This window comes from Ictalurus punctatus, chromosome 22 (assembly GCF_001660625.3).
Source record: "Ictalurus punctatus breed USDA103 chromosome 22, Coco_2.0, whole genome shotgun sequence".
Classification (NCBI taxonomy): domain Eukaryota; kingdom Metazoa; phylum Chordata; class Actinopteri; order Siluriformes; family Ictaluridae; genus Ictalurus; species Ictalurus punctatus.
Window position 1 is genome coordinate 15,892,678 of NC_030437.2, and position 21,119 is coordinate 15,913,796.

Here is a 21,119-nt window from a genome sequence, read left to right on the forward strand (position 1 = left end):
AACAGAATAGGAAATAAAATATTAGGTAATATTGATGTCATGTCCTTATCTTTAACATCTTTATATCTTCCCAATCATGGTTACAGCATTTATTTAAACTCGCACACACACACACACACACACCTTAGTCCACCTATAGAAGTATGTAGATTCTAACTGGATGCGATACACAAATGTTTTAAAGTAGTTTTTGGGTGATTTTGGTCATTTCTCTGTGCACTTGTTAGTTGCTTTTTGGTTCGTTTTTGTCATCTACCCTGTGTCAATTTCTGAATTTTGGCTTGTGGACTCTTTCTCAACTCAGCACTGGCACTGAAGTGTTATTGAAACTTCACGAGTTGCATTTTAAGAAAAAATAGAACTGAACAGTTCTGTCATGAGGGGAAAAAACTGAAGCAATATTTTGTGAATCTGGATCAATCTGCATTTCCAAGTGTGTTTTCACAAATGAAGGGTTTAGTCTGTTTGAATCAAACCCTGGTGTGGTTTCCCCATTGGTGCAGTTTGTTTAGGCAGGTGTGAACACAGCAATCCAAATCAATCAGTTGAAACAGTTACTGGATATGTGGACACGTGAGTCGTTGGTTTGAAAGCGAGGTGGGTTTGGTCCAGTTCTAAGCGAAGGCTAGTACCCATTTGACTGTGAATTGACTCGAGTGCAGTGTCCCAAGGGTTTCAGAATTTTTCTGTATATCTGAGCTGTTAAACTGAACCAGTTGTAGTACTGGATTAATTTTCGGTCAAAAGTATTGCGGTAACGGATTTTTTTAAATAATAAGCGTGAATCAAACATTTAAAAACAAGTAAAAAAATATATTCGAGTTTCATGTAAATCAGGGCGGGCTTTAGCGTCACCATTGCTCCACTACAGCTCCGCCTCTAGCCAATCAATCAAATAGGGGAGTGACGTCACTTCACTGCGACTCATGGCTGTTGTGTTCATAGACATACATAGACGCCGCACTGGCCGATGGATCGTCGGCGCCGTATTGTTCTGAGCAACAGTAATAATTCTCAGCTTATATTGTAAACTAAATTACCGATAATCGAGATTTTCATCTATACTGTCGTTTTTCTGCAAACCGACTTTTATGACAAGCTCTTCGTTTCGGCTGAGCGACTGACAAATTGTGAATCTTGCTGTAGTTAGTTGGCTGCTAACTTGTCTGACCTGGAGCACAAGAAAAGCTAAAAGATGGAGTTGAAGACAGAAAAAGCCATTTCCACAATGAAAAAAAAAAACTTTATGCACAATTCATGTACATTAAATTATATTACATTAGAGATGTCTCGGCATTTATTAACCAAGAAAAATAAGTAAATCTACGCTTGACAAGCGTTTATGACAATGACTAATTTCCAAGTCTGATTATGGAGAATCTAAGTAACCGGAGAAACTTTTTTTGTACTCCACGTAGATCATACGCGTTATTGTTCTTTTTATCCAGAAAAACCGCGGCTCCCCCGTTTACTTCTATTTGTTTACTCCCTTCTTCGATTGATTGGTTAGCGGCGGAGCTGAAGTGGACCAATCGTGACGCTAAAGCCCGCCCTGATTTACATGAAACTAGCGCGAAGGGAAAAACAAGATAAGCGTTCAAAAAAGAAAACATGAGCAGAAAATGTCAGAGAGCACAAAAACAGAGTAATATAACCAAGGAAACATTATTTTCTGCGCGATTCAGAAAACTGTGAATTCATGTTTCAGTTTTGTGCAATACAACTGTAAATGCGTTTTTAATTTTTTTTATTCCGCTTTTGACGGAAAATGAATCCCGTACTGTAGGGCTGCGTAAATGCCATGTCATCTGGGTATTTGGACCGGTGAACAAAAAGAGAAAATATAAATGCTGGGTGTAGTTCACAAAACGTTTTTAAACTAGCTATTTATATAATTATATAATCATTTATTGACCTTCCTAGCACATATTTGTGTTTGGGTGCTTGTAATTTCCAAGCGCACATAGACTACTTCAGTTGCAGTATTTTGTTTGTGTGGTTTTTCATTTCATTATGAGCAGTGTGAAACTAAATTAAACCAAATAGTAAACCAATCAAAAGTATCCATTTGACTCGGAATACGGATTAATACGTGTGAAAGAGAGCTTAAAAAATAAAAATAAAAAACATTACTACTGGTGGTTTGTATCGTCTGTGGACTTTTATTTTGACACGCGCCGGACCCGGAAGTGCTCGCATCTCAATGTGCACGAGGAGAAGGCGCATGAGGGTTTTCAAAGGGTTATGTTTTGGTGAAGCCGGTCAACAGATAACCTTACTGTAAGAGTATTTAAACGTAAAAACGTGTCCTTTTCCCTCTGCTTACATGCTGTTATATTCTGACCAGTTCACGTTTTTATACTGTAATAAAGTGTAATGGTTATTTATTTGTCTAGGTGCTTTAGCAAGTTGGTAACCTAACTGTTCACATCTGCACTTATCTGATATTATAGATTATTGTGTGGTGTTCATCATGGCTGAGGATATGCTGATGGTCAACATCTCCAACCAGGAACCTACTGACTTGCACGTCAGTGAGAAAAAACACAACAAATCCTCATCAAGGCAGAAATGGACAGCAGTGAGTTATTGCACTTATTTAACCACAGTAGTGCCAGAACTAACAGTGTCCAAGCAACAACACACACAGATCAGCCTTAACATTAAAACCAGTGAGAGGTGAAGTAAATAACATTGACTATCTTGTTACAGTGGGGTGGGATATATTAGGGAGCAAGTGAACAGTCAGATTTCGAAGTTGATGTGTTGGAAGCAGGAAATATGGGCAAGCGTAAGGATCGGAGTGCCAAATTGTGACGGCTAGACGATTGGGTCCTGGCATTCATCTGGATGTTACTTTGACACGTACCACCTACCTAAACATTGTTGCAGACCAAGTACACGCCTTCATGTGGCCTCTTTCAGCAGAATGATGCGCCCTGAGACTCTGCAAAAATTGTTCAGGAACAGTCTGACAAAGGTGTTGACTCGGCCTCCAAATTCCCCAGATCTCAATCTGATCGAGCATCTGCGGGATGTACTGGACAAACAAGTCCGATCCATGGAGGCCCCACCTCGCAACTTAAGGATCTGCTGCTAAGGTCTTGGTGCCAGATACCACAGCACACCTTCAGAGGTCTTGTGGAGTCTGTGTCTTGACGGATCAGAGCTGTTTTGGTGGCACAAGGGGGACCTACATAATATTAGGACCTGCCTAATATTGTGCAGGAAGTGCCGGAACGTCTAAAGATAACAGATATAAATGCTTAGTACGTTAAATCTTAAATACAATTTCTAAATTCCCTGAATTTTCCAGAACTGTAAATGGGTACTGTTTTAGGGAAATAAATAACGACAGGGTGGTGTGACATGAAGTATTGTTACCACCCTAAAGTTAATTATGTTCCTGCAACAGCATGTGTGAAATATTTTATTCCTCTTTTATTCCAGAAAAAGACAGCGAATGGAAAAAGGAAGGCCTCATTTGAAAATCAAGACTATGGCTCTGCAAAGCAAAGGAAGCTGAATACCCAGACAGACACAAAGAACGAGGACCAGGAAGCATCAAAGTTCCCATCCAAACTGAAAGCATCTCCAAAGAAAGGACAGGGGGTACACAAGGGACATGACGAACCTTTTATTAAGACGTCATCTCTCTTCCGAAACAACCCTGAGATCCCAGACGTGTTCAGGTCAGTGACGCATCATCTGTAACTATGTCATTTTTCATCTGGATGTTAGAGCTAAAGTAACCCATTTATTTATTTATTTATTTTCCCACCCCGTAGTCCTGCAGTGACTCAGGTGAAGGAGAAGGTCTTTACTACTAACACCTTTCAGGAACTAGACCTGCACCCTCACTTAGTAAGATCACTTTGACTAATATGACATAACAGTATAGTTCAATTACAGTTAATTATCAGTCATCACCCTGTGTTTTCTCTTCTGTATCTGGACCGTTCGGCAGGTGGCGACGCTTAACAAAGTGTTGAACATAAGCAGCATGACCAGGTACACATTTAGCCTTTATATTGTTGATGAACAGTCTTAACATCTTAACAGCTCTCGCCCTCATTCTCACACATCGTATGCATTTGCAGTGTACAGAAGCAGACCATTCCAGTGCTCATGTCAGGAAAAGATGCCGTTGTTCGATCCCAAACTGGATCAGGTACGACTAGATGCGTTTTATCAAGTCCACCTCTCATGAGACCGTCAACAAAGGGCGACTGACAAGTAGTTCATGGAAACACACAGACTAGAGTTAGTAGGACAGATCTTGTTGTACATACTTTTTTTAGTATCCAAAAATGTCCATCCGTTCTCGATTCTGATTGGTCAGAAGGTGTTGATTTAATTTTCTCTGACAGCAGCTCTGTCAGTAGTTTCTGACCATCACGGGTTTCTGTTAACTCGGCCTGTCACGATGAATGCTTCTGTTGGATGAGATATTGTCCCAGAAATAGTTGCGATAAACGGTATTGTTGTCATACGTCACTGATATAATGATTATATAATAGTATAATAATGCAACGAACTTTGAATTCTTAAGAATATTTAAACATTGGTATTGGAATGTCAAAAAAAAAACAACATATTTTAAATAAATGAAGCATAAATAAAATAAAACCACACAACCAAAACGATAAGTGGGGTGTAATACAATGTAGTGAATTCTCTATGCTTTAGTTATTTGTTTTGCGTGTTTTAGTGCGTTGTGACTGAAAGAGCGTATTCACAGCGTGACTTACCCGTTCAACCCAGCGCCGTACTTAAGATCAACTTCACTTGTGCGTTCGTGTCATTTTGTGCAGAAGCAGGTTGTAAAATTAGGTTTATGTTGTGTGTGTAAATGTCTGATTAATATCATGTGTATAGGATGCGTTTGTGTGAGTTAATTAACCCGCTAGTAAAGCGCTTAAGTTTACCGCTGTTCGTTCACCGTTCAGTTTCAGCTCATGCAGCTGAAGCGGCTCAATCCCCGACGTTACTGCCTACGACTGGATTATTTCAAACATTATATCTACTCTTTCTAGAGTTTTCTTCTTCAAAAAACATTGTTAGTGCATTGTTAATATCTTACGTAATTTTCTAACAGTATGTTTTCATTCAGATCGGCGCTAGTGCTTGCTACACATCTTAAATCCGAACACACACAGCTTTTGCATTTGAATGTGCATTTTTCAATTCAATGAACCTCCAAAGTAAAAATTTAAATTTGACGGCCCTAGAGCAGACGAGAGGACAGAAGCGGCGCAAATGGCTTAAATGTTGGTGACATTCATTCTTATGCAAACAAACACGCATATAAACACAATGGGCGATATCGAGCTAAAATGATTGAGGTCATGTCCGTATACTGTACGATAAGCCAATAACGTAATTATCGTGACAGGCCTACTGTTTTAACATACTTGTGTTAATATGTAATAATTTCTGTAGTAACAATTAATATATATATATATATATATATATATATATATATATATATATAATATTTATTTATTTATTTATTTATTTATTATTATGTATTTATATTTTTTTTAAACAGCTGTGTAATTGTGGTGTGATATGGTGAAGTTGTCTGAGAGGAGATGTTTACTTAGAATTTTAGAGTCAGAGGTCAAATGTTGAAGTTACAGGAAAGATCCCCTTGGTGTGGGATTAGAGGAATAAAAATGTCAGGATGTTCTGTTACTGGAAAATTATTATCTGGCTAGTATGACACTACATTTGAAATGATTCTGATACGTTTCCTATAACAGCGTGCTCAGTTCTGTTTTATCCCTTACTTGTTTAGTTCAAGTTGTTCTTGGCTTAAAAAACAAACAAAAAGACATTATGAATCAGTGGTAACGGCTAATCTGTCTCTCCTTGATCGATTAGGGAAAACGCTGGCGTATGGAATTCCTCTGATCCAGTCTCTGCAGGCAGTGCAACCAAAAATCCAGGCAAGTCAAAACCTGAACTGTGAGAATAATAATTTAATTTGGTTTTGTAGTTTGCAGTAGAGGGTTGTTGGTGGTTTTTGCTTTATAATCTTGCTTTATGTGTCTGTAATCCTCTTATCATTCTCACCCTGCCAGTAACTGCAGCCGTTACACTGATACTAAAGTCTTTGACCATTTGCAAGTAATCGAAGACAGCTGAAGCTCACTGAATCCTTTGTTAGTTTCCTCAGTCCTATATTTGCATCTTGTGTCAGCATTTTTTGGGGCATTTTTCCCAGATTTTAGTCATGGCCAATTCCCACACAGGCTACCGATGGCTGTGGCGTCATTGGGATTCTAACTCCAGACAATTTTATGTCACTCTGCGTCAGTGTCTTGTAAGATGAAATTTAAAATCTGGATGCTATTTCTCAGTACTACTCCACCCATTAGTGTCTGTGATTCAACATTATTATAAACACTATTTTGCAAGATTTAGAAGGAAAAAAATGAAACATTCGGCAAATGCTCAGTTTAGTAAACTGTGGACCGTGTCCGCATCGAACCACTAAATGTTATAATAAGAATTTTACACAGGCTTACACATGTTTAACTTTTAAAAACATTAATGATGATAACTACACCTGGACTGAAAATTGTAATTATTGGATTATGCAATAGGCCTGTCCCCCCCCAAATAATCCATAATACAAGCTATTGAAAAAAAATGTAAATACATAAGGATGCACAAAGCGGCCTTTTGAATGAGCCGCCTAGGCAGGGTTGGAGGGTTACTTTAAAAATGTATTCCATTACAGTAATGTAATCCAAGTATCACAATATGAAAGTAATGTGATTCATTTGGGATTACTTCAGGGTCACCTGTAAATAAAGTCAAGAGAAAAGCAATACGATATAAAATACTTTTATTTAGTGCTTATTTTCTAGCTTAGAAACATGTTCAGTGTTTAGATTTGTTTTAATAAAATAAATCAATTTTGTTGCTCGTGTGAGTCCCTTGTCTTCTGTAGTGATAGCTATAATTGTGCTTCCAGTGTTTTGCTCTTCACCTCAACTTACTGCTTGTATATATTATTTGATTGACATGTCTTCTTTCAATGCTGTTTTAGAGATCAGATGGGCCACTGGCAGTTGTGATTGTGCCTACAAGAGAGGTCGGAGTTAATTTAAATTCTGTTTAAAGATGCTTCCTGCTCATTTTAATGACATAATTACAGTACCATGTTTGTAATCTCTCGATCTTGATCTTTAGTTGGCACAGCAGAGCTTTCAAATCTTCCAGAAGCTTCTAAAGGTAAAAAAAAAAAATAATTATCTGATATAAGAGTAACATTTTTTGACTCTTAAAGTTTCTTCATTATAACTGTTTTCATTGACCTGTTTTAAGATTTGGGCGCAGATTTCTCACACTCGCCATCCACTTTAATAGGAACACCTTTACACGTGTACATTCATGCAGTTATCCCATCAGCCAATCAAGTGACAGTAGCACAATGTATACAATCATGCAGCTACAGGTCCAGAGCTTCAAATAATGTTTACATCGAATATCAGAACGAGGAACATCTGTGTGACGTCAGTGTCTTTAGCCGTGGCATGGTTGATGTTGCCAGACGGGCTGGGATTTTCACACACAACACTTGGATTCCTGTTCTTGGTTGAAAGGAGTGGAACCTGATGTGGTCTTCTGCTTCTGCCCATACACCTTAAGGGTTGGCATGTCATGTGCTCGGAGGTGCTTTTCTGCACACCACTGTTGTACAGAGCGCTTACTTGCGTTACGGATGCCTTCAACACTGCGTTTCTGCCCGCAGAACCGCTCTTCTCTGGAAGTTTTTTGTTTGTCGCACCATTCTGGTGTTTGATGTGAACATATTAAATGAAGCTCTTGACCATTGTCTGCATGATTTTATGAATTGCACTGCCGCCACCCTGATTGGCCGATTGGTTCCTATGTTCTTAACAAAGTGGACAGTGAGTGTATATATCTTAATAGAAGATATTTGGTCAGTCACGTGTTTGATTTCCTAGCAACAAATTCAAACAGTTCACTGTTCCTCCTCCCTTATTTGTAGCCATTCACCTGGATCGTACCTGGTGTCCTGATGGGAGGAGAAAAAAGGAAAGCAGAAAAAGCCAGGCAAGAACATCACACCAACTAGGTCTGGATACTTGTATACAGTTGATTTGTGTATTAAACCTGTGTTGTTCTGTTTCAGACTGAGGAAAGGCATAAATGTTTTGATCTCCACTCCAGGGCGACTGGTAGACCACATTAAGAACACGCTTAGTATTGCTTTTAGTGCTGTACGCTGGCTTGTTCTGGATGAAGCGGACAGGTTTGTGTGTGTAATAGTGACACAATCTCCTTTCACATTTGTTTAATATCTTCAGATATGTCAGCTTCCATGCTCTGTTTTTGGTAGGACTCTTGACCTGGGCTTTGAGAAGGATCTGACTGTAATCCTGAACGCCCTGAATGCTGCCGGCTCCACTAGGCAGACGGTGTTGCTCTCTGCCACACTCACTGAGGGTAAGCCAGTCTGGGTTTTTTAATGTATTATTATTATTTATTTTTTTTGTATATCACCTCAAGGCACCAATAGGAGCTAATGGTACTTGTGGAAGGGTCTAACACACTTGCTGATTGGTTACACAATACACAGACAAACACTATGAAAAAATGTAAAGAAAAAAAATTGATAGCCCCTAATCAATGAGCCACTTCATAAAGCTGTTGAAGTCAGTCAGACTAAAGAAAATGATTTTAATCCAAGCACACAACGTTTTTTTTTTTTTTTTTTTTTAACAGCGCTGTCCCGGTTAACCAGCATTAGCATGAACGACCCTGTGTACATCCAGATCTTGGAACCCTCTCTCTCATCCCAGTCTCCACCTTCTCAGCAGGCTGACAGCTACGCCATGCCTGACAGGCTGCAGCAGTATATGGTGGTGGTACCTAGCAAACTGCGCCTGGTCTGCCTTGCGGCATTTATACTGGCCAGGTGTAAGGTAACTACGGACATGCACACTCTGAGATTTATAATGCAGCTCCGTGTTGATTAGGCTGATTTTCAATGGGTTTTGAAATAATTAAAAACCTTTCAAATAACTCCTAGTGAGTAAAAGAAGTTGCAGTTCAAGTATAAATGAGATGGATGTCTTCTTTGGTTCCTGTTATGTTTTTTCAAGCCTTTTCTCCTCGTCTTTGTTAGTTCGAACGAGATCAGAAGCTCATTGTCTTCATATCCAGCTGTGAGGCGGTAGAATTCCTCGACACACTCCTCTCCACTGTCCTGTGCGGCAAATCCAGCACTGCAAACAAACAGAAGCTATCAATCAACTTCCTCCGACTCCATGGCAACATGGAACAAGAGGTGAGATGTCTCGCATCTGGAAATTTCTACCCTTACTGCTGTGCATCTTTCGTTGTAGGACATAGAACTAAGGCCCTAGTTATTCCCCAGTCCATTATTGGCCTGATTTATCCTAGTCCAGGTTCTGAACCTGCCTGCATGTCACAATGTCTCTTGTATACTTCCTGCCTTGTTTAAGTAAGTCAGGTCGACTGAGCCAGCTGGTGGAGTGGCAGCAACAGTCGGGTGCCCTGCGGCACTGCCATGGGACCCAAAGAAAAGCCACCTTTGCCCAGACCTCAGACCTCATTCAACCATGTTAATGGACACGACCTGGGACACTCATATGGGCCAAGTAGGCTGGCGAGCTCAGGGCACAGCCGCTCGAGGCCTCTTTGTCTCCCCCTTCTTAGATATTAACGAGAGGCATTCAGCAGCTTTATGGATGGGTTTGGTAATGTGACAGGTCTGGCCATCTTCTCCAGTCAAGGAAACGACAGGAGACACACAGCTGTTCCAGCACAGTTAACAGATTGTGCTCTACTTAGCAGGAGAGAGAGAGTAGTGATGTCCTTGGGCTGGACAGTCATACTAGGCACCGCATCTTTCTTCTTCTATTTGGATAGAAGTTGCAAGAATCATAATTGGACCGGCTTCTAACACTGGCTTTGATATAACGAACAGTAAAGTAAAATACGTCCTGGCCATTTCTGACCTTGAAATACCTGGCTGGTTTGTGTCCCTTCTCTCAGCAAAACAAAAATAATTTTTTTGCAAATGTCAGTAATATATTATTCCTTACCTGAATATTTTTATTTATTTATTTATTTATTGCATAGCTTTTGTTTAAATCATCCTTAAACCCTTGCTTTAAAATTCAGTAGCGATTGATCATTGCGTGCATAGTGCGGTGATTTCCCTGCAGTGTTTCTGTTAACTCATTATCAGCACAGAAAAAAAACACAACGTGACACAACTGTCTGGGACTAGATTGAGAAACAGGCCTTAATAGAAGACCTATAATAATGATCCAGCATAAGTTGACATTGTGTGTTGCTGTGTGAACAGGAGCGGACAGAGGTGTTTCAGGAGTTCTCCCAGAGTAAGACTGGTGTCCTGCTTTGTACGGTGAGTCTTCCTGTAAATCAATTCTTACACAGCGTAAATGGGTTTTGTAGTGGTTCCTGTTTTATTTTTGTCTTGCTTAATTTTTAAAAAATATATATTTTTTAAAAAACTAAGCGAAAGTGTCAAAAGCAGAGGTCATTTCCACACCAGAAAACAATTACAAGAAGCCTTAAATTCAAAATAAATTTCCAGATCGAAAGCATTGCAGATGCCCAAAGTATTTTTGAAATGATGTGATTATTACAGTCCTTAAAACACAAGATTTAAAAATTACATACTGCCCCTTTAAACTGCTTTCTGTCACTCAGCCAGGCTGAGTCTTAGTTCTCCACAGCCCTGTCTTTCTCTCTATATCTCTCTTCCTCCTTTCTTTACCTCACTCCCCTCTGGCACAGCTGTTGGCAGTAGGGCCATAAGGGGAAGCCCTGAGGGAGCGAGTGCTCTGTTAGCCCTGGCTTTGAGTGTGGATTGTCTCTCCAGGCTACAGCTGCCAGGCCTGGCCTGCTCTCTCCAGCAGCAGCAGAAGTAGTGTTTCCTTCTCGCCGCATGTTAAAGGTCTCGCAGACAGCACTGGCTACATTACTCACTAAACCACGTGCTCTCTACTGTCCAGCGGGCTTACTACCGCCCTAAAGCCCTAAAGCTATTAACCTCAGTGTATCCTCACAAGAACGTAGATCCTGTCTGGGATACTCGGTTGCATTAAATGTCTAGGACTACGTTTTCAGAGAGATCAATTTACAGTTATGGGTTACGTAGTCAGTGTAGTCATAAATAAGTCTAATGATGTTTTATTACTCTTATATGGGGAAAACATTTTGTAAGGCACTCTCTAATGTGTATCATTCAAAGACCTGTAGTGTTCAAGTGTAACGGACAGAGGTTTGAATTTCCGTGTTTGTTGGAATCATTCAACCTTTAAACTTTGATTATAAATGAGTTACAAGTACATACAGTACTGTGGACAAGACTTAGCTATTTTTTTTTTTTTTAAGTACAGATTTTGTACTATAGACAGATATTTATTTTATGACTTCTGCATTATTCAGTTAGTACAGAAACCTTTCCAAACATTACTTTTTCTATAAAAATATTAATGTTTGTTTGCCAGTAAAGAAAGCAAGATATTGCTTATCAGATCACTTTTCAGACAGAAAACATAATGAAGTCTGCTGGGCTTTGTATGCAATGCAAAAAAAACAACAACAAAAACAACAGAATACAGCAGTCAAAGTACTGTGGCAGATTGTCCAAGAGGCTCAGTAAAACTTGCCGGCTAATTTCCTTATTATAATAAAACTACACAAATTATATAAAACTACACTGAGAATACTTTTTTTTTTTTTTTTTAAGCAAATCAATTATTTATTAAAAAAAAAAATTATTACAGTTTACTGCTCTTTATACTATTTGTTTTTTGCGTAGAAATGTTTTTCATTATTTTTGAAGGCATCTTTGTTTTACAGCATTTCTTTACATGCTAGAGTTCTACACAGTAATGTATGTTTTACATTCCTTCCTCAGCACAAAGTGTTGAAATTCTTGTCTATGCTAATCACACACATGCTACGCGTGCCATAGATGAAAATTGCCTCTTTTTTTTTTTTTTTTTTGGAGATAACGACTTCCTTCTATAAAGGGTGACATTTGCTCAGTGCAGCTAAGCACGGGACATCAAATTTCACAGCATGCTAATTCCTCACTAATTAAAACGAATCAAACAGGATTTGGACTGTTCTGCATCAGTACGACATGATATTCACTCAATTCAAAAAGATTTGGGATATTCTTTTATATATAGGATGTAAATGTGGCCGGAGAGAGTAGTAGTAGTAGTTGTAGTCTCCTGTTTGGCATCAGCTCCAGGCCAGTCACTCTGTAGCATTATTCCTGGATTAAATGAGTCGTTTTAATGGATCTGACAGACTTTCCTGGCCCTGCACCGGCCTCCATCTGCACTCTGCCCAACTCTGGCTTATCCCAGCTGGGCCACAGGACCAGGAAAGGGAGGAGTGGAGGCCCAGAGCTCAATACTAGGCTCTCAGTCTTCTATCAGTTATTAATAAAGAGCTTATCTTGGCTGGGCACCACAAATCTGTAAAGGATAATGGGGAGAGATCGAGAGAGTAAACAGTCTTTGTTCAGAGACAGTGCTGTTTTCTTTCGCACTGCCTGTGCTGAGCTATGCCTAATGTTGGCTGTTTGAAACGGGTCACGTTATGCCAATTTATTATTTGCATGTTTCGTGAAGGACGTGGCAGCTCGTGGGTTGGATCTTCCTCAAGTCACATGGATAGTACAGGTACATCTGCTTTCTGCCTGCTTCTTATATTATACCATATAGTGTTAATAAATATATGTGCAGATATTGTGTAGTATAATATAAAATAGTGAATTATTATGTCAAATCTTCCATATTGAGGCATGTTAAGGAGAAGTTATTTATTGTTTTGCTGTCTCACATTTGTATTGTAGTTTAACCCTCCCAGTTCTGCAGCGGAATACGTGCATCGGGTCGGCCGTACAGCTCGCATCGGAGCTCGTGGCAACAGCCTTCTCTTTCTCACCCCCTCAGAGACTGCCTACATGGATGTCTTGGCCAATCACAATATCAGGTTTGTGTGATAGAGCTAAACTCACAAAGTGTACCGGTACAAATAAGTTTGCGTGTGTGACCAGATGTGAAGCAAAAAGTGGTCAGTTTTCTTGTTTTTATTTAAGCACCAACATTTTAAAGGTGCAGTTTGCTAGATGGATCTTCCTTTATGATCTCAATTCTTCCAGTCTATGAACAGAGCCCACGAGAGCCGGCACTCACTCTGATTCTCTGGGGAAAAAAAAATCATAACGCTGAGACAGAATCGCTGTTAAAGGTGCAGTGTGATAATGTTCTGCCAACCTGACCTTCTCTTTCTGTGTTGCAGTCTCAGTGAGATGAAAATGGAAGACATCTTGTCGACTCTGATGCAGGACGAACGCTTCAGAGGCAGGGGAAATTGGGACAAAAAGGTCATTTTGACTCCTTGATGCCGAATCCTGTTGAACTTGGCTTGAACACATTTGCTTTAAAGTCCTCTTATTTTGATTTCTGGACACTTAAGGCATAAGACAGACCTGCACTTGTAATGTGTTAATGTGGCACTGTTAAGAAAGACGCCCTCTCTAATTTCTCCCCCTCGCTCTCCTCCCTCTCTCCACTCTGCAACACGACGATGAAGGGGGACGACGGCCAGCTCTCAGGCACTTTTAATCCTGATTTAATTTCCCCCTTCCCTCTCTAAACCAATCGGCTTTCTCCACTAATACCCCCTGTGGGCACTTTTCATCTGGGAGGCCAAAGGTCAGGGGATGGCAAAGGGCTCAGTGAATACAGTGTGTTTAACTAATGTCCCCCTTCTTTAATTTTATTTATTTATTTATTTAATATAAATGAACATCTCAGAGGTGAACAGCTGTTTATAATGATGCGTTCTACTAGGTTGGGCTTAATATGTCACTCTGGATAACGTTTACATATATGTAAAGACGATACTGCATCCAAAATCTGTTCAGTTTCACATATATTATTAATATGCGTTAACATTATATGACATCGTATTTTCTTTTTTAATCTAGATGGGTGCGATTATTTATTTTTTTATATTATTTCCGATGGAAAATATTTGAGCTGAATTATCTCATTTTGAGTTAAAAAATAAATAAATAAAATAGTTTACCAAGCCAAATAACTTGTGTTGCTGTGTTTTCAGAAATCAGCCGGTGCCCGTGAGCAAGATATGCGTGAGAGAGCTACGGTTTTACAGACAGAGTTTGAGAACTATGTCCATGGCAGTGCGGAGTCGGTGCAGGCTGCTAAGAAAGGTGCGTCTCGTTCGATATCGCGCGCATTTCCAACACTCGTGGGATTACACGTTAGTGGCCGTGGCGATATTTTAATCACTCAGATTTCAGTGCTGGGGCGACACGAATTGTTACTATTGTGTCTGCTGGGAAACATGTAAATATGTTATGTAGCTTCTGAAGGGCAGTCCTAAATGACAACAAATAAGATCTTTAAACAAAATAATAGCAATTTACACCGATCATCCTGGTCAAATGTTTACACCCCCCTGTTTCTTTATGTATCGCATTGCCCTCTTGAGCATCAGTGAATGTTTGCACCTTTTGCAAGAGTCTTGTACGAGTCCCTCAGTCGTCCTCAGTGTGAAACGACGGATCTGAACATCATAGAGCCGCTGTTGGAAAGGGGTCAAATATGCAGAAGACGCTGGAAAAGTAAAGAATGTGCAGGACCTGGAGGATTTTTCTCAAGAACAGTGGGCAGTTTAACTGTAGCGAAAACGCTGTTCAGTTTTTTTCTGTTTAAATGCACTTTTTTAGATCTAAGATTTTGGGGGCCTCTTAAAAATCATAGACAAAGACCTGAATGCACAAACCTTGTGTGAATTATATTCAGATTATATGAAAAAAATCTCAGCATTTATTTTCGATAAAAAGGAGGCATCTGAAATCAAATCTAAAATAATAATAAAATAAATAAGAAAAACATGTCATAGCATTTAAGATTTGTTGTTTTTTTTGCATTACATTATTCCTTTCAAGCTTTAACATCTCTTTGGCTCTGTCAGCTCTGACTTGCTTATCTTTCATCATTCCTCCAGCCCTGCAGTCGTTTGTGAGGGCGTATACGGCGTACCCGTCTGCTCTGAAACACATCTTCCACATCCGTCACCTCCACCTGGGCCACGCTGCCAAGAGCTTCGGCCTGCGAGACGCACCACAGGGCCTGTCCTCCGCCGTTGCGTACTCTACAGCTAACAAGAGCGCTAAGAAAACAGCTAAAGGAAAAGATAATAACAGGTATGTTTAATATACGGGTTAGTGAATATATGTTTTCTCTTTTTTAGCACTAAGAAACACTCTTTTAATTGCAAACGCATGGTATAATTTTTCTCAATACAAACTCCAATATAAATCCGACTTCATGAAAAAAGCCTTTATTTAAAGATTTATTTATTTAATTATTTATTTAAGGTTTACTTTTAGATTTAAAATTCAAGCAAAGGTGTTTTGAGTTTTAATACATCTTTGTATTTCTTATATTTAATGTAATATTTAACATATGGTGTAAAATATTTATATAGATATGTAATATATTTTAATGATATTTTTATTCATATTTTTGCTATTTCAAAGTCTCCTTAAAAACACCCTTGCACTTTCAGCTCCATTTTTTCCACTTGTTCCTATGACCTACGTACGAGAAACGATATAAAATTTACACGCACATGAATATTTTTCGTCAATTGTAGCTCATCATTAAGGAATTCCTTTTATATTTATAACCAGTGAAAGTTTCGAAGCTGCATGTGTGACAGACTTTCTCGCTTTGTATGAGCGATGCAAGAAGTGAATATAAAATGATAGCATACAGTGCCCTCTGCTACTATTGGCACCCTTGATAAATATGAGCAAAGAAGGCTATGGAAAATGAACCTTTTTGAACTTTTGTTTAAAAAAAAAAAATCACAAAAGTACTCTGCTCTCACAATTTTTTCATGATATACCCGATCAATCACTACTTTAGCATGTAAAAAAATATTGCAGTGCTTCGATTATTTAAATATGACAAAAGTTAACCTAATAGGGAGAGAAGTTAAAAGTAAAGCTGCTGGGAGGAACTAGCAGTCGGTTTGATCTGTTATTGAGTAATAATGCCGTTGTTCAATGTTGTCGACGTAATGAGTATGTACACACATTTCTGTTTTTTCACGCGACAAAATGAAATGATTTTACATTGAATGGAGTGAAAATTTAATTCTGTAAAAAAAAAATAAATAAATAAATAAATAAAAAAAAGCTAAATTGTTTTTAATGTAGTACAAAATTGTAACATCAGATCAGCTGTGTCCAGTCCGAGTTCGAGAGAGGTTGATGTAGGTTTCTCTTGGCACTGTTGTTTCCTCTGACACCGAGTCCTTTGCCAGTACACAAGCAGGCTTGGCAGCTGCACGTCTTTCTCTGTCCTGGGGCCTCAGAAGGTCAGAAAGGAGTAGTCAAGCCCTGACCTTTACCTGCTCTGTACTCTCCATCTCTTCCTCTGTTCTTTTTGGCAGCAGCTACACTTCTCTTCTTCCTTCTTCCTTGTCTCCTGCGCTTAACGCTCACCAGGACCAAGAGGCAGCTTTCTGGCACAAACGGGCCGTGCCTGGCCGACATCGTCTGTGCTGGCCCTCACACCTAGAGCTCGGTTATCACACAGATGAATTAATCCTGAACCGGAACCTGGTTTAATCCAGAGAGCATCAGAAGAGTTCATCAAAAGGCCTCGTTCGGTTTTGTGACCTCAGGTCGTTGTAGGAGACAGGGTTTTGGAGTACAGGTGGCGCGTGAAGACGAAGGCTAACGGCTAGACGAAGCCGCGTGTTGTGTGTGGACGTTGCAGCACGGTTGCTAGGCGGAAGCAGCGAGTTCTGCCCGCTGCTTGGTGTTGCCAGGTTATTAGTGGTCATCAAATTGGCTTCCCTTAGGATCCAGAATGCACAAGCTGTAACCTGAGTGCGGTCAGCTGGGCTGCGTCCAGGCTGGTCCCCGAGTACGCGAGTACGTGTCTGTGGTCAGTCATCCTGGCCGGCTGTGGTCTGTATTACCCTCGCCCTCCAGGCCGGGGCACACGGATCAAGCGTTCTAGCTGACCTGCACATGCAGAAATCATAGCTCGATCCTTTCTCTTCCAGAAATATCACTGTAAATCTAGCTTTATTTCTGAAATAATCGTACAGTTTTTTTGGGGTTTTTTTCTTCTTCTGTGATTCTGCTTTCTCTTTCATCCCGTCTCTTGTTACTCGAGCACTTGGGGGAAACAAGAATGAAAGCCTTTGCGTTCAGTCTCTCAACCTTGAAAGCAGACGCCGGGTTTCATTAAGTAAAGTTGCACGTTAAAGTTGTTTAACTCTTGATTTGAAATATCTATTTTTCATGAGTGCATTCTTAATAATTAGATCATCCTGTTACACCGAAGGAAAAATCTTGTTAGTACTCTGTATAGGATTGCATTAGAGCTCGGTTACAAATCTCTTGTGACCTGGAAGTGCTGAATATCACGTATAAGACCGTTAATATCTTGTATAAGGCAGTTCTATCCTTTACGGCTAATAAAAAATAATCAGTTATCAGATACATCACAGTTCTTTTGAACGCTTCTGCACCAATGCAAAACACATCATACTCAGAATTGTATGCGTATAAATTAGGCTTATGTGTAGCATTTTATTTTTCCATTTATTTAATTCAAGAGTATTCGTGTGAAAATGAAAATAAAGTGTGCGTTTGGCCGACACGCGTTCGTTCTGTATGGGAGTACAACTATAGCAAAAGCATCGTATCGTCGTATGAGATTTGAAGGCAAAACACACACGATGATGTGATCAGTTCAGATTTTCTATCGAGGAAAAAGGAAGTGGATATGAAACGATTCGGAAGAAACGATTGCGGTATCCGGTCAGGTGATCTAGTGACTTTCAGGTTAGGTGATCTAGTGACTGAAAGCACAAACATCTGTAGACTTCTTTGAAAAGTGATTATCACACATAATCATCACACAGCTGGACCCCACGAAAATCTTGAGGAAATGACATTATTATTATTATTATTATTATTATTATTATTATGGAATTAAATTACATAAGTGAGTCAAATTTAATTCGATTAAATCTTCTTTTTTTTTTTGCACATTTAATGATGATACATTCATAGAGATGTCAACCCCTCATGCTGTGAGTTACAGAAAAACTGTTGGAGTATATTCATATTTATTTGAGGCACTATTACTGCTACGTCTTTGTTAGCTGGGTATATGTGTGCATGTGCATGTTTGTGCGTGTGTATATGTGCATGTTTGTGCGTGTATGTGTGTGTATGTGTCTAACCACTGGTAATTGGCAGGTGACCTGCAGCAGGACCTTAGGAGGAAACCCATGGAGCAGGACAATGAGTCCGTCCCTGAGGGTCAGACCCCTAAGCACCCGTCCCTCACACACAAACACACTGATGTCCAGACAACAGATGATTCTCGTGATATATTCATCAGCTGTCAAATCGGAGAGTCTCCGTTTATCTAACATCACCACGGTCGTCTCGTACACAGTTCTCGTCTGCTTTAAATTGATCCAGGTCTGAGGAGAACCCGGTGCCGATTATAGCATCCATCTCCAATCTCCTCTGTGTGTGTGTGTGTGTGTGTGTGTGTGTGTGTGTGTGTGTGTGTGTGTGTGTGTGTGTGTACACACACGTGTGTGAGAGTGTGAAGTTGTCTTGACATGGTTGGGACTGACCGCCGTGTCAGTGGAGACTTCATTACGGCCGTCTGTGGCATATGCCGTCCATGTCCAGACAAGACTTCTCTAATGAGCTTTATCACACCACTACCAACATCCTCATGCAAACATGTGTACACACACACACACACACACACACACACACACATCGTAACAACAAAGACCTCTGGAGCTCAGGAGCGTGGCCATTATCAGCCCTATCACTGTGAACGGGCTAAAAATACCCAGCAGCCCCAGGGTGAGGTTAGACTTACTGCTGCTTGCTCTGCTCAGTTTTTCTTATTTGAAATGGAAGATATTCACAGGTAAAGAGTGTATGGGGAGTGTACACACCTGTTTGAGGGTGTTTTATGCAGTATTGAGTGGAACTGGTGCAGTTAGACAGCACTGCATACATGTACACACATTCGCCCATGCATAAATGTATATTATTTAATAATAAAATACTAATGAGCTATTATTATACTGCCACGCACATCCAGAGTGAATATTAGCAGCGATGCTGTACTTTGCGTTTGTATCATATATGTACAGCGAGCTATGTTGCATTCTTAAAGATAATCACAAGGATACAAGTTCATAGTTGTCTTCATTTTGTATTTATTTCTTTTATTTTGAAAAATTTAGCGTTTTCTACAAATAATGTTAAAAAGGTTTCAGAATTACTTTTATTTATTTCCCCACAGTCATTCTTAGCCCTGAAAGTTTACTCAATCTTACACGCCGGATCCCCTCCTGCCTGCCACACACACACACACACACACACACACACACACACACACACACACACACACAGACACACACACACAAATTCCTATCCTCAACTGAAGAATATAGTTTAGATTCAAGCCCCTGTAGCAAGTGCAGTAAATCTTAAATGTTTTCCCATGCACTTTAATGTATTGATGATGTAGATCCTACATACTGCAGTACACAGCCACAGAAGAAGGTGACTCCAGTATATTTATTATTAACTAGCAGGATGGCCTTAGATGCTCCACCTACAGGTTTCATAGGAACTGGGATCTTTCGTACACTTTTCTGGCCCCAAGCTTCAGAATCTTGAAGGTTGAAATGAGGTATTGGAACAAGACTGAAAAATGTTCACCTAATACCATACCATATTAAAAGGTTCTTTCATTTGAAGCAGGGACTAGTAAAGATGATCTTGTGTGTTTGCTAACAGGCTTCAGGAAGGTCTTTGCAGGTGTTTAGAGTTAATTATCTGATTAGAGCTCTTCTCAGGTCGACAGTTCTATATTATAAATTCTTTATTCTAGCATTTTGAGATACTGGATTTTTGTTTTCCGTGAGCTATAAGCCGTAATCATCGAGATTAAAACAAAAAAAAGGCTTGAAATATTTCACTTTGTGTAATGAATCTAAAATATATGAAAGTTCCACTTTTTGAATTAAATTACGGGGAAAAAATGAACTTTTCCAAGATTTAAATTTTGCAAGATGCACCTGTACATATCTAAAAATTGCATTGTGTTTTATTTATTTATTTTTATTCCTGCCCTGAATAAACTTACACTTAACAGATGTACACATATAGTCCACAAGACACAATAATAACTGAATTTACACAAATGAACCAGTTCAAAAGTTTACACACGCTTGATTCTTAATACCGTGTGTCGTTACCTGGATGATCCACGACTGTGTTTATGTTTTGTGAGAGTTGTTCATGAGTCCCATGTTTGTTTGTTCTGAGCAGTTAAACTGCCCACTGTTCTTGAGAAAAATCCTCCAGGTCCTGCACATTCTTTACTTTTCCAGCATCTTCTGCATATTTGACCCCTTTCCGACAGCGGCTATATGATGTTGAGAGCCATCTTTTCACACTGAGGACGACTGAGGGACCGTACAAGACTATTACCAAAGATGCAAACGTTCACTGATGCTCCCGAAGGCGACACAACACATTAAGAGCCGGGGGCGGGTGTAAACTTTTGAACAGGCTGATCTGTATAAATTATTTTTTTCATTTAGTGCTGCCCTTCAGAAGCTAAATAAGATATTTACGTGTGTGTGTGTGTGTGTGTGTGTGTGTGTGTGTGTGTGTGTGTGTGTGAGAGAGAGAATATTAAGACATTTTTTAAAAAAAATTTAAAAATTATTTTATTTATATATAAAAAGCAGAAGGACTGAGGAGGTACAGCAGTGTGTGATCATGTGATGTGTGCAGTATGTCGATTAGCGCGACCATACATCCACAGCTTTCATGTCCACCTCCCTGTAGAGTGCTCGGGGACTTTCAAAAGATCAATAACTACAACCTCATAGCTCCTCCGAGCCCTCAGGGTAGTGCACGTGTGTATGAGTGAGTGAGTGTGTGTGTGTGT

The 21,119-nt window shown here is 39.6% G+C and overlaps 1 protein-coding gene across 2 annotated transcripts in view; it reads left to right on the plus strand.

Annotated features, from left to right (window-relative positions):
• Positions 1-1,568: 1,568 nt before the first annotated feature.
• Positions 1,569-21,119, plus strand: part of ddx31 (DEAD (Asp-Glu-Ala-Asp) box polypeptide 31) — a 21,092-nt gene continuing 1,541 nt past the window's right edge. The window contains exons 1-20 of one of the 2 annotated variants that reach the window (XM_017452450.2): positions 1,569-1,645; positions 2,454-2,581; positions 3,451-3,692; positions 3,789-3,864; positions 3,968-4,011; positions 4,101-4,171; positions 5,887-5,951; positions 7,061-7,105; positions 7,204-7,245; positions 8,027-8,091; positions 8,171-8,290; positions 8,378-8,484; positions 8,764-8,963; positions 9,167-9,328; positions 10,376-10,435; positions 12,687-12,737; positions 12,911-13,050; positions 13,360-13,444; positions 14,185-14,296; positions 15,097-15,295. In XM_017452450.2, the coding sequence (XP_017307939.2) occupies positions 1,612-1,645; positions 2,454-2,581; positions 3,451-3,692; positions 3,789-3,864; positions 3,968-4,011; positions 4,101-4,171; positions 5,887-5,951; positions 7,061-7,105; positions 7,204-7,245; positions 8,027-8,091; positions 8,171-8,290; positions 8,378-8,484; positions 8,764-8,963; positions 9,167-9,328; positions 10,376-10,435; positions 12,687-12,737; positions 12,911-13,050; positions 13,360-13,444; positions 14,185-14,296; positions 15,097-15,295 (2,048 nt within the window). In that variant the 5' untranslated portion in view covers positions 1,569-1,611. Of the gene's footprint in view, positions 1,646-2,149; positions 2,281-2,453; positions 2,582-3,450; positions 3,693-3,788; positions 3,865-3,967; positions 4,012-4,100; positions 4,172-5,886; positions 5,952-7,060; positions 7,106-7,203; positions 7,246-8,026; positions 8,092-8,170; positions 8,291-8,377; positions 8,485-8,763; positions 8,964-9,166; positions 9,329-10,375; positions 10,436-12,686; positions 12,738-12,910; positions 13,051-13,359; positions 13,445-14,184; positions 14,297-15,096; positions 15,296-21,119 lie in introns of those variants that run through there. The other variant, XM_017452451.3, reaches the window with a different exon arrangement.